Source organism: Erpetoichthys calabaricus, chromosome 3 (genome assembly GCF_900747795.2).
Source record: "Erpetoichthys calabaricus chromosome 3, fErpCal1.3, whole genome shotgun sequence".
NCBI classification, from domain to species: domain Eukaryota; kingdom Metazoa; phylum Chordata; class Cladistia; order Polypteriformes; family Polypteridae; genus Erpetoichthys; species Erpetoichthys calabaricus.
This window is the reverse complement of record NC_041396.2, coordinates 24040626-24054112: the sequence shown is the minus strand read 5'-3', so window position 1 is coordinate 24054112 and position 13487 is coordinate 24040626. Positions and strand designations below refer to the sequence as shown.

The window sequence follows — 13487 nt, the reverse complement described above, 5'->3', positions numbered from 1 at the left end:
ATTAGGGAACTGTCATCTCCATTCTTCATTGAAAACGTTAAATTACATTTTTTTCTCAGTCATCACTACAACACTACATGGGATAAGAATTGAAGAAAAGGTATTGTTTCTGGGAGGAATATTCCTTTAATCTGCTCTTTTGATTGTTGTGTGGGTCTTGCAGCTAGTAGACATCAGGCGGCTGGAAACCAATCTGAAAAGCCAAAGCAATTAGATTAATCGAGGTTATGATTGCACGCTGATCAGCTGTCACTAGAACAGTATACCGAGTTTACTAAAATACAAGAAGTTGAAGCACCACTGATTTCTTAATAATAATAACTAGCCGACCCGCGCCGCATAATTATTTATTGATGGGTGAACACTTCCTGAAAGACACAGTTGTCCAAATGGGGTGGGTTTGAGGATACGACTGTGAGTGAATGAAAAGATGGAATTCTGGAGAGAGCAACATACAATTGTCCGTGACTGAACACTGGTTTTGGCAGATACAGGCATATCGTTTTGAAAGTTTGTCCCTGTGCCTTATTAATTGTCATTGCAAAGGCTAATCTAACAGGAAATTGTCTGCGTGTAAAAGTGAAAGGCAAATTTGAACCTGATGGGGTCAGGGAAATCCGGGGAATATGGACAGTTTGTGAGGTAGGAGCTGCGATAGTTTTACACTCTAGTACATTGTGGTGAATGCTGGTAACAGTCAGTCTAGTGCCATTACAGAGACTTCTTGCTGGCATGAGGTTTCTGAGAAGAATGACGACTGAACCTATTTTAATTTTGAGTTTATGCGGAGGCATGCCAGTGGGAGTAAGACTGCTAAGAAATTCTTCAGGGAATGAAAGTTGATCTGCGAGGTCGTCTGTGATGATGGAGTCAATGCTGGTGAAAGTTACTTCGTCGGTAGGGATAAGTTTCAGTACTTGTTCATTAAGGTGTAGCGAGTCTTTGTTAGTGATGCTTAATATAGCTCGCGTACTGAGTTGTTCCGGAGTCACAGTTGAGAAGTCGATGTCTCCATATAGTTGTTGAACGGGATCAGAAATAAAAGGAAAACAATGTGAAGATAATGTTGCAGGTGTTCCATTTTTCCCATCTCCAACATCGAGGAGCCATTTTGCGAAATCTTGTTCGTGAGGAAGAGCTGTCATATTTGTCGTCAGTGTAAGTACATGCATGTGACGCCACAAAGGTTGCTTGTTAATGCAACTGGTGACAGCAAGTGCTCGGGAGCCACGCATAATGACGGGGAGTTTTTGTCGGAAATCGTTGGGGGCGGGCACATGAGCAGGCAGTGCGCATGCCTCGAGAGCGAGGGTGGATGCGGGAGGAGGGTTAGAGTTGGCGGGCGGGGTCTGTTGTGCATACCCCATGGTCTTAGAGTTGGCGGGCGGGGCTCTGTCATGTGTACACCATGCGCACTGCCTGCTCATGCCTTGAGAGCGAGGGTGGACTCAGGAGGAGGGTTAGAGTTGACGGGCGGGGCTCTGTCTTGCGTGTGTGTGTACCCCATGGTCAGGCGACTTAGTCTTTTATATATATAGATAACAATAACAATACTGAATTCCAGTCTTTTAATAGAAGTAGTTTTTTTGTGTAGGCAGATTGTCTTCTTTAAAGTTATGCTTTATGTAATACTAGCTGTATGTAATTCTAGCTGTCCCCCGCGGCTCCGCCCACGTAATAGTGAAACAAGACAAATTTTAAAAATTCTGGCCAAGCAGAAGGTAGGTATGATCCAACATCAAACTTTGGCACTGTATCTGATCGTGTTTAGCTCTGATGGGAGAGAATCCCCCATGTGTGGAGAAAAGCACAGGGCTGTAATATATCTGGCAATCAGCAGCTACCCTCTAAAACACATGTAGCTCCGATCTCTCTCTCAAAAATGTCAAATGTTAACAATCTGTAGTTGATATTGTCTGTTGAAAAAACAGATATCACTGTCTGTTGAACAAACAGGTATCACTAGCTAAGTGGAGGCAAGGTACGCTCCAGCACGTGACGAGAGGTAGAGCGACTGGAATGGAGGCTGGAGAGTGAGTGAGGAGGGCCCTTCCTGGCTCCCCACTCCCTTCCCCCTTCCCTTAGCCTGCAGCCTCTCTCTTGGATTTGCGCAAACAATTCGGTGCCGCAAACGAACTATGACATTTAGCACGATGAGAGAAGTTGTAAAATCAACCAGAATGTTCAAGCAAATTATAGAAAAAAATCCGATCTAAATCCGTTAAGCAGTTCTCTCGTTCACTAGCTAAACGGATGTAAGATACGCCCTGAGGTTGTAAGTGAGGAGGGCCCTGCCCCCCCTCTTCTCGGCCCACTGGATGTCTCTTGGATTCACGCAAATAAACCGGTACTGCAAGCGAACTATGATACATAGCACAATGAGAGAAGTCGCAAAATCAACCGGGATGTTCAAGCAAATTATAGAAAAAAAACCCGATCTAAATCCGTTAAGTAGTTCTCTCGTGAAAAGCAGACAGACAGACAGACAGACATTTGGATTTTATATAATTACTGGCAAAATACCCGCGCTTCGCAGTGGAGAAGTAGTGTGTTAAAGAGGTTATGTAAACAAATATATACATATACATATATACATATCTACATATACACATATCTACATATACATATATATACATATATACATATATATATATATATATACATATACACATCCACATATATATACATATATATATATACACATATCAACATATATGTACACATACATATACACACATACATACACACACACATATACATATATACATATACACATACATACATAGTGCGTTGTAACATGGGCTGTGATTGTTACATGGGACGGAGACGACAAATCACAGCTTCCCGCTTTCTAATCGGGCCTGTGATTGGTGCTTTGACTGATGCCCAGATCCCACAGTATCTCCCCTTGGAGAGGCGTTAGGCAAATGTAATTGAATAGCGGTGCTGCAAGTTTAGCTTTACACCTGTTTTTAAGGCACCCTTAAAAACCTTTATTTTTACTTCCTTAACTTGTGGAGGGTGTATCCTGTAGCAAAGCCCTAACTTTTTTCATGAAAGCCCGTTTCAGTCAATAAGTCTTAAAAACAGGTGTAAAGATATTGACAATAAGCTACGCAAACCCACCAAGACATGGAATCGTTTAAATCAAGGCGCGAGTCGATAAACACCATCCCATACTATTAGTTAATGATTAACACATTTCTATATGTATTGTAAGCATACAATACAACTGATAATATGTTGCGCTTATTTATCTGGTGTACCGACATTTTTGCGCATTTAACGGCTGAAATCCAACGTGGTTTGTGCCCTTCAGAATGAAAACAGTTTGCATTTACCTTTTTAATAAAAGGTGAACTTTTAAGTCTGAGAAATCACCCCATAAATGCACAAGTTTAATTGCACATGTGTTAATATGTATGCTTACACACTGTTTCTTCTTCATTGAGGTTTTCTCTAGCATGTAGATCAGGGTAATTACATTCATGGCATTCATAGTCTGAATCACAATCTGATTATATGGGTGGTTACCTACCAGGTAACGCTTATGGTTGGCCAGCAAGTCAGCTAACATCAGCCATGGTGCTTTCAGTTGTGAGAAGCGGATCATAGAATGGTTGAAAATAGTTTACTGTCAAATAATGCAAAGAGTATGTGACACGTGTTTCGCCCTAATTCTTGGCTCATCAGGCGTACACACTCACTGCACTCCCTTACGGGAATCGAACCTCGGACGTGAGCGCTAGAGGGGCTTCGCAGCGGTGAAGTATTGCTTTTAAATTTTAATTAAGAAGAAAAGAAAACCTTTTTAAATTGAGGGAAAATATACCAATAACAATTTGTTAAGGATCTGTTTTTTTGTGAAGCTGCCTTTACACAGCCTGTCCGCTGTTTTATAAACGAACACCATATAAGGCCGTCCTTTCTCCTTCACAGTCAGTTCACGTGATTACGTGTGAGGCGTGATGACGCGATATGCAACCCCCGCAACCCCGCCTCCCACGGCCAGCGAGCTGCTGTCCATTACTGTATATGGACAAAAAAGAGGTTCCAGTTATGACCGTTACGCTTTGAATTTCGAAATGAAACCTGCCTAACTTTTGTAAGTAAGCTGTAAGGAATGAGCCTGCCAAATTTCAGCCTTCCACCTACACGGGAAGTTGGAGAATTAGTGAGTGAGTGAGTGAGTGAGTGAGTGAGTGAGTGAGTGAGTGAGTGAGTGAGTGAGTCAGTGAGGGCTTTGCCTTTTATTAGTATAGATATGTATATATAGAAGTAGACATTTTGCCTATGACAGAAATGTAATAGAATACTTGATAGAATATTTGATATCTCTTGCCACGCATGTACTTTCAGCATTCCTCGTTTGCCTCATAAGACTGAAACTCTTGTGACCGGCTCTCCCTCTTTAGATTCCATTCCTGTGAAGCCTGCTTCTCAGACTCTGTCATTGTGAAGCACGTTACTCACCTTCTGTTTACTTTTTGACTACCACCAGTTGTAGATGGGCCCCCATTATCCACAGTGAACACATTGCTCATATTTTTGTGAATATTTCCCGGCTTTAAAGACGACTCTCAGCATACCTCCTACACCTTTACCCTCCTCATGTGTCTCAACGTGTCTTGCCCAGCATTTTCTCTGTCGATTGGGGTCTCTTATTACAATCTCAGCCCACCTCTGTCTCTCATTTTCCCCGGCTCACCCATTGCTCCTGCAGGTGGCAAAGGCCCAACAGCCACAATCTCCTTTTTGGCTGACCTCCGTCTTAGCTGTCTGCATCCTTCGCACTCATGTAGGCACTCCTCAGATCCCTCGGGAGGACACCTGCCTTGCTAACCCCACTCCAACAGAACATTCAGTGGGGCGAACTAGCCCCTAGAGTGCTACCAACAAACGCTCTTTCGCGGGGCCCCAACTTGTGCTGTCTCCTCCTTACAGGTGGCCAGATCATATGTTTCAAGACTGCTTTTCCTGTCCTTTAACCTCCTTTTTTCCTCTGTCTTTGTCCTTTTCTTTGATCACGATCCATCTATCCCCCCTTTTCTTTGTGTTGACCCATATATATACATATCCCCACGCCTCCGTGGGCACAGCTCCTTAATTGCATGCCGCAGGAAGCCAATGAAGCCATTGAGAATGATCGCACCCACACGTGCAGGTGCGACTCGCTCCAACTACCTCATTAACTACCCGCAGTCGTGCAATCATGCCCACGGAAAATGACACGGCTCTACGGATTTAAAACCTGGCCCTTATTTTTTTTAAAGCTGCAGACCCGCTACACCACAGTGTCTTTAAAGACACAAACATTTTTTCTTATTTTATTTGAAGAAAATAACATTACATACAATGAAGTTGAACTTACACAACAAAGGACTTCATAGTCAAACTTAAAAAACATGAAAAGGGGAAAAATCAAAAAGTGAGAAAGACACAACACAATTCAAACCCCACTCGAAAGACATCAATAATGTTTATAATGTTCTTTAAATAATATGCACCTATTGTAATATATGACAAGAGCTGCTAAGCTATTAAAGAATGTGACTTTGATTTGCACAATTCAGTAGGCTTAAATTGAAGCTGAAGTGATGATGTCTTGCAGGATCAACATACACTCTTCTGTTAAACACATTCTCAAATTCCATGCAACTCAGGTCAGCCTCTGCCGAGACACCGATCCCAAATGGAGTGCCATGTCTCCCTTTCTGCTGTTTGTGAGGTGTTATGGCTTTCTCCTTCCTTGCATTTTTCTTGATTTAGTGATTTTATGTCACTTTATGCTAATAAAAAACTCATTAGCTAGAAAAATGCTTCATAATCTGTAAGACTCCAATTATCAATAAACTGTAAGCTGGGCTCATACCATACTGTGGTCACAGCAGGGCAAGAAATATTGACAGCTAATACAATGAAGTCTTTTTTCTGTGTTTCCACTAGGAAAGGTTAACAAGTGAAACTGAAAAACTGCGCACAGAAATTGAGCAGCTGAAGAGAAGAAGTTCCATTCTGTCCGACAGCATCCACCCACGGTAAATATCTTCTGGAATTTGTTATTGGCTAATGACTCGTCATTGCTTTTCGCTAAACTTGAATCATTTCATTTTTGCTTCATGTGCATGGAAGTGCAGTGTGCGGCATTGGAGCTGAAGTCTGATTTGGGGCAGGACAGCAACAACAACATTTATTTTATTTATTTGTAGCTCATTTTCATACAAAGAATGTAGCTCAAAGTACTTTAGAAGATGTCCTAGAGAAAGTTACAAGAAAAGAAAAAACAAATAAGAGTAGCTAAGATTATTAATGAATAAGTATACAATCTAAAAATACATTCTGTAAATAATATACATAGTAGAAGGAGAGCGTCCTTATGTATGATATCATAATGTAAGTCTCTAAAAATGAGTGATAAGGTCAGATGGCCAGGAGGACAAAATAATATAATAATAATAATAATTCCAGTTAAGTTGGAGAAAAAAACAAAATCAGCAGGAGTTCCAAGGCAAAAAGACCACCCAGCCCTTATTGGGTATTCCACCTAACATAATGTTAAGTTTTTCTTCATTGTTTCAAGTCTTTATCCCAGAGGGTTCTATGCAGTGGGTCTTTTGGACAGCTGGGGCGCCCGTCTTCATATGGGCATCACAGGTGGCTAACCAGTTCCTCGATCAAGTGGAGATCATGCAAAATGCCACCATAGAAGAACCGGAAAAGAAAGCAGAGAAAACTAGAGATGAGTAAAGATTGCAAATCCCTGAAGAATATGATAATTCTATGCCTATATAGCTGTTAAGACTGCAACTAAAATGTAGGTAAGAAAAAGGCAAAAAAGTGGAATTAAGCAGTTTTTTGAAATGTTCCACAGTATTAGCCTGGCATATCAATATTGGCAAAGTTTTTCAGGTTTTAGGTGCATAACAGCAGAAGGCTGACTCACGACTTCTTTAACACTAGAATCCCCAAAGCTTACAATTTTTTTCGTTGTCCCTGACTTCCTTAAATTTTCATGACATATGCCAGCGTTCCTCAACCTTTAAGTATTTGTGACCTGAGTTGTCATAACAGATTTAATCGTGCCCCCCTAACGTTTTTTTGAAACTCTAATAAAATTTATTCCTAGATTTTTTGCTGCTGATACACCGCTACAAGTTGAAAATTTTCCTACAAATAGCAAAATAACGCCACATATGGAAACATTTGCGCCCCCTTTTTTGTTACTTCCCCACAGTTTGAGAACCACTGATATATGCCAAGAATCTCGTAGCTCCTTATCATTGCGCCAACAGCCTGCTTTTGTTTTGCAAATGTGTGGATTAGGAGAACGTGGACTGCTACCCAAACACACACATACGCCCCCCCCCCCACACACACATTTCAGTCAGACGAAGATATCACCCTGCTTAAATCCTCAATGTTCTAGTCTGTGTTGAAGTGTTTATCTGGTGGAGCGTTTGTACGGAATTATATAGGTAAAGAAATACAGTGATTTGAAATACATACATTTCATGTGTGTTCCGTGTCTACAATGATCTGTATAAATATTGAATGACAGAGGAAATGAGGGGCAAGAAATACTGAACACAAAGCTCAAACAGAAAATGTTTTCATATGTAATAGTAATAACGACAGAAATTTTTTTTCATATGTAATAGTAATCTTATATATAATTCGCCAGTCTACGCACTCACTCACATCTGTCCAAAGCCGAATGCGCAGTCGCCTTCTGTGCAGCTGCCCGAAAAACCTTAAGAGACTAACATCGCGGCAGGCGGCGGATTTACGGCCATGAAAATTTAAAGAGAAAGACGACTTCAACCAACATCACAGCAGGCGGTGGATTTACGGCCGCAAAAATTCAAAGAGAAAGGCGACTTCGATTAAAGCTCTAGAGTCCTGAAAGGCAATTTCGACTACAGCTCCAGGCCTAATTACGCATTCATTCAATACACCTATATCAGGTTTGTGGTGCTTATACTTACTACTATTGCACTCGTGCCCGTTTCATCTTACGTTGTCGAAACGGGCTCTTTGTCTAGTAATGACATAATTTTCAGATGAAGTAGAGCATGTGTGAAGACTGAAGCCCAAATATCCAAGAAACAATTTCATAAAATGTGTAACACAACAAGTATGCTTTTATTCAAAAATAAAACCAAAGAAAAAGAAATTACCCAATTAACATGTTGCTGAAGGCCAACTCACTGCACAACAAATTTTTTGAAAAATCTTGCTTCCTTAGAAGTTTTTGCTGATTGTGACAAGGTACCTACTGGGTATGCACAAATATAGTTTTGGTTTTACTGCATCACGTAGGAACTCTGAGAAATAGACATTTATATGTTTACTGATAATAACATATTTAGTCATGTTTATGTTTTGCATAAGCTATTAAATTCAACAGAATTAAAAGTGTTTTGCTCCTGATTTTCTTTTGTATTCAATGTCTGGTGCATCACATTGCAGTGTCCAACTGTAGTCAGCAAGCATTGACGGATTCCAGTTTCCCTGGTATCGTTTCTCCATCGTAGCAATGTCCTGGAGAAACCTTTCTCCGTATTCATCACTAACAGCACTGAGATTTGCGGGGAAGAAGTCCAAGTGTGAGTGGAGGAAATGAATCTTGAGTGACATGTTTCACTTCATTGTCTTGTATGCTTTGAGAAGTTTGTCTACCAGCTGAATGGAGTTTGGGGCTCTGTAATTGCCCAGAAAATTGTCAACAACGTCTTTGAAGTCTTTCCAGGCAATTTTTTCCGGCCCAACTAACAGATCTTCAAACCGCTTGTCCACTCATAACATGTCTGATCTGGGGGCCAACAAAAATGCCCTCTTTGATCTTGGCGTCAGTTATTCTTGGGAACATCTGTCTTAAATACTGAAATACTTTCTTGTTCAGGGCTTTGACGAAATTCTTCATGAGTCCCAGTTTTATGTGAAGAGGAGGCAAAAATATCTTTGCCGGGTTGACAAGCAATTCATGTGCCACATTTTTCTGTCCTGGAACTAACTTTTTACGGAGTGGCCAGTTCTATTGAGAATAGTACGACTCTTATAGCCGAGCTGCAGTCCTAGTAACAGAACAATGACTTTAAGATCTCCAAAGATATTCCAGTTGTACCTGCTATACTGGACATGCTTCAGCAACAGTTCCAGATTCTCATACGTTTCTTTCATGTGTGCTGCATAGCCAGCAGGTACTGAAGGGTAAATGTTACCATTTTGTAGCAGAACAGCTTTCAGGTTTAACATTGACGAATCAATGAAGAGACGCCACTCTTCCGGGTTGTGATCACAACTCAAGGCCGAGAACAATCCTTCAATGTCACATCAGAAACAGAGACTGTCGACTTGTGCAAAAAATTTGGTTATATCATGATGTCGGCCTCAAAATACAGAACTTTTCGTACCTGGTGACAGCAAACACCATTCCTGCAGTGTGTGATGTGATATTTGTGATCAGTACCCAAAAATCTATAAGAAACACCCAACAGTGTTCAAGAAGCAAAAACTTTGTTGTGCACTGATCAGTCGGTACGAAATAAAAGACGTTCGCATACGTGTGTGTTTGCGTGTTTCATTTTCAACCAGCTGTCACGGGGTAACGCTGTTCCATCGCAGATGGCACAGTGGAGAAGCTACCGCTTAGCAGCTTTGAGATAATAGGTGCGAATCTCATGTCATCCCTGCATTTAGCACTTTGAGTAGTGAGCTGCTTTGATTATTATTATTATTATCATATAATAAAAATGTACATTTGATGCGAGTCTGTAACATCCTGTGTGAATTTATGGTACTTGTAAAAGTTAGAGCTGGAGGGATTAAAGCAGACATACAAACGCAGCTCAGTCAATTCTTCTTGATGTCTTGTTGAGCAAACAGACGCTGGAATGTCAATGGTGGATGTAACTTTTTCTCGCACACAGACATTCACATCAACATGTCACTGGAACGATTTTTTTTATTCAGTTTTATTCTGGGATTCTTGAATAAAACTGGATTTGAACATTATTTTTTATTTATTTAGTTTTATTCTTGGTTTTGGAATCGATAGAAACTCAGGCGAGAGACACAAATCATAGACAATAACTTGGAAAGATATGAAAAATAATCACACGAGAATACAAAAAGGTATAGAAGGTTTTATCCTCAGATCAGATAAGGCTCAGTGCAAAACGCTGACCTTTTATCCTGTCTGCCGATTAATTCAAGTTCGCAACCCCAGAGACCACACCCTTAGAAACGCGGGACACAACCCTGACAGTGGTGCACAAAAATGGCTTCCATAACAGGGAAAGGTTATAAGACCTCAAAATTCATCCCTAATCTCTACAGGCTTTCCAAAACAAAGGAAAGGGCAAGCTTATTTACGGATTTATACAACATTAGTACAACAATTAATACAACATTAGTAGCATTTTAAAGTAAATTCTAAGTGGCATGGGTAGTGTCGCTAAAACTGGTGTAATGTACTCAGCTTTTCTTTTTCTAGTTAAGTTTCTGGCTGCTGCATTCTGCACTAATTGCAGCCGATTGATGTCTTTTTTAGTTAATCCTGTAAGACGTACAACACAGTAATCTAGTCAACTAAAAACAAAAGCATGGATTAATTTTTCAGTGTCTTGTAATGTTATAAGAGCTCTAACTTTTGCAATATTCCTTAAGTGAAAAAATTGAGTCCGAGTAATCTAGTTAGTATGAAATTTGATGTTTAGGTCAGAGTCCTTGATTACACCTAAATCTTTACCTCCGCATTGATTTTTTTTATTTCTAACTAGCTGTCCCCTGCGGTTCCACCCGTATAATAGTCAAACAGGTGTGGCGAGCGGCTGGGAACGCCCGGAAGGATCGGAGGAGGGATTACGCCTCCTCCAGACCACGAGTGGGCATCCTGTGGCGGCTTTGGGGACCACGGAAACAGAGCTTTGAAGCTAAACCCTATAGGGGCCCGTGGTCACCGCCAGGGGGCTCCCAAATGCCTGGGTGTGGCGGAAGTGCTGGGGGGAAGAAGACCAGGGACACCCGGAGTGCTTCCAGGTGCACAGCCGGCAGTTCCGCCACACCAGGGAGAGTACCACCCCCAGCCGCTTGCCACACAGGACAAACTTTAAAAATCAATAAAAAAAAATGTAATAATTTGTATTGAGAAGAGTTTATATTGATATCTTTTGTATCGGATGGACTCTTGATATACTATATTTTTGGTTTTGCTATCGGGGGCAAGAATGTAGCTGTGATCTCTTTGCCAAAAATGTAAAAAGATGGCAAGGTATCTCTGGCCAAGCAGAAGGGAGGTACGCTCCAACATCAGACATTGTCAGCTCTGAGAGTGTCCCCCGCATGGGGAGAAGAGCACGTGGCAATGATATCTCTGCCAATGAGCAGGTGCCGTCTGTAAAACACGTAGCTCTGATCTCTCGCTCAAGAACGTCAAATGTTACTCTATTAACAACCTCTAGATGATAATGTCTGCTGAACATACAGGTATCGCTAGCAAAGCAGAGGCAAGGTACACTTCAATACGTGGCGATAGGTAGAGTGACTCGAACTTAGGCTGGCATGGGAGTGAGGAGGGCCTCTTGGATTTACACGAATAAATCGGTACCACAAGCAATCTATGATGCTTAATGTGATGAGAGAAGTCTGAATGTTCAAGCAAATTATAGAAACAATTTGTTAAGTAGTTCTCTCATGAAAAGCGGATTGGGGCGCTCCGGTTTCCTCCCGCAGTCCAAAGACATGTAGGTTAGGTGGATTGGCAATTCTAAATTGGCCCTAGTGTGTGCTTGGTGTTTGTATGTGTCCTGCAGTGGGTTGGCACCCTGCCCGGGATTGGTTCCTGCCTTGTGCCCTGTGTTGGCTGGGATTGGCTCCAGCAGACCCTCGTGACCCTGTGTTCAGATTCAGCTGGTTGGACAATGGATGGATGGATGGATTTCCATTTTTACCAATCACTAAGATTTCTGTTTGTTCCTTATTTAGTTTCAGAAAGTTACTACTCATCCATTCAGAGCATCAGGGTCATCATCGATAAATAAAGCTGTGTGCCATCTGCATAGCTGATGGGATGGCACTGTCTTGCTCTCTCTGTGGGTGTATATGGGTTTATTCTAGGGATTGTACTTTAGCCATAAGGTCCAAAGCGAGTGCTGTCAAATATCAGCTGTCATCTCTAAAGTGGCGGTGTTGGAAGAGCATTCCATTGAGAACAGGTTTCTGAACTTGTAGCCATTGATGCCTGCTTAGGATCTAAGTCAGGTAAGGTAGTACAAAATGGATGGATTTTTTTCCCATGGAAGCCTATATTCTTTTTTAAATGTCTGTGGTGCATATGGTGCACATAAACCCATATCCACATAGCACACTTAAGTCAATGCATACTGTATAGTGTTAACAAAATTATTACTAAGCGATAATCATAAAAATAATGTGTGTGTGTTTTTTCCCCCATGACACCACACAATGCTAAAGTAAGTTAGTGCAACTGCTTTACAGCTCCAATGCCCTGGTTTCAATTTTGGTCACTGTTATTGCCACTCAAGTTGCCTTGGTCATTATTGATGAGCAAAGTGATTTGTGTGAAATTGAATTTGCAGTAAAAGTCAGTTTTTCACTTTGCAAAAACAATTGCAAAATTAATTGCATTTCTATTCCAGTGAGATTCGTGTCATTTGCAAACAGTTCCCGTCCTGAAGGATTTTCATTAATTCCACTTGTGTCTCTCTGAAGTTAAGTATAGTATAGTCACTTCAGTACATGAGCAATTCGCCACGCTAGTGTTTAGATCTGGCAGTGCCATGCTGACGATGTATGCACCCTATTATTATTAGTATAACATGGAAAAAGTTTCTCTATTAGTTATGTGTTCAGCAATTCTTGCCTCCAATTTCCTGACATCCTACCTTACACAGATTATTGTAGACACGGAACACACATTAAATACATGTATTCCAAATAACGGTGTATTATTTACCCTATACAATTCCAGGCACCTCAGACCCAGATAAACACACTTGAGTTAGGAGAATTTTGAGACTTACTTCAGCTCCGTCAGGGCGGAGAGGTTTTGGGAGAATGGGGATAGCAGAATGCTTGCTGCTTGTGTTGATCGGCAGATTTACAAAACAAAAGACGCTAATGGAGAGGTGCAAATGAATTGAAAGTGGCCCAGGATTATTAATTTTTTTCATAGGATTCAGGGATTTTAGTGTTAAATTAAGATCTTTAGTGAAAAAAACAATCACAGGAAGTGTGGATATCCTCAACTCGGACAAGGCAGTTGCTAGGCAATAGCTGAGGAGGCGGGGTTTGGCAGCAGACAGATGTTGCCGTGGAGAAAACACAGTAATGTGCACAAGACTGAAGATTCAAGAGTTTTATTCATCACACACACAACTATACAAGTACAACGTATAGTGAAATGAAAAGAGGTGATGATGATAATAGTAGAAAACTCACATGGCAAGTAATGAGGACAGCAGATG

The 13487-nt window shown here is 41.1% G+C and overlaps 1 protein-coding gene across 6 annotated transcripts in view; it reads left to right on the top strand.

The window, feature by feature from the left end:
- ppfia4 (PTPRF interacting protein alpha 4) overlaps positions 1-13487 on the top strand; it is a 505408-nt gene that overhangs the window by 371608 nt on the left and 120313 nt on the right. For all 6 annotated transcript variants that reach the window (XM_051924406.1, XM_051924405.1, XM_051924404.1 and 3 more), the window contains one exon: positions 5947-6038. In XM_051924406.1, coding sequence (XP_051780366.1) covers positions 5947-6038 — 92 coding nt within the window. The remainder of the gene's footprint in view (positions 1-5946; positions 6039-13487) is intronic.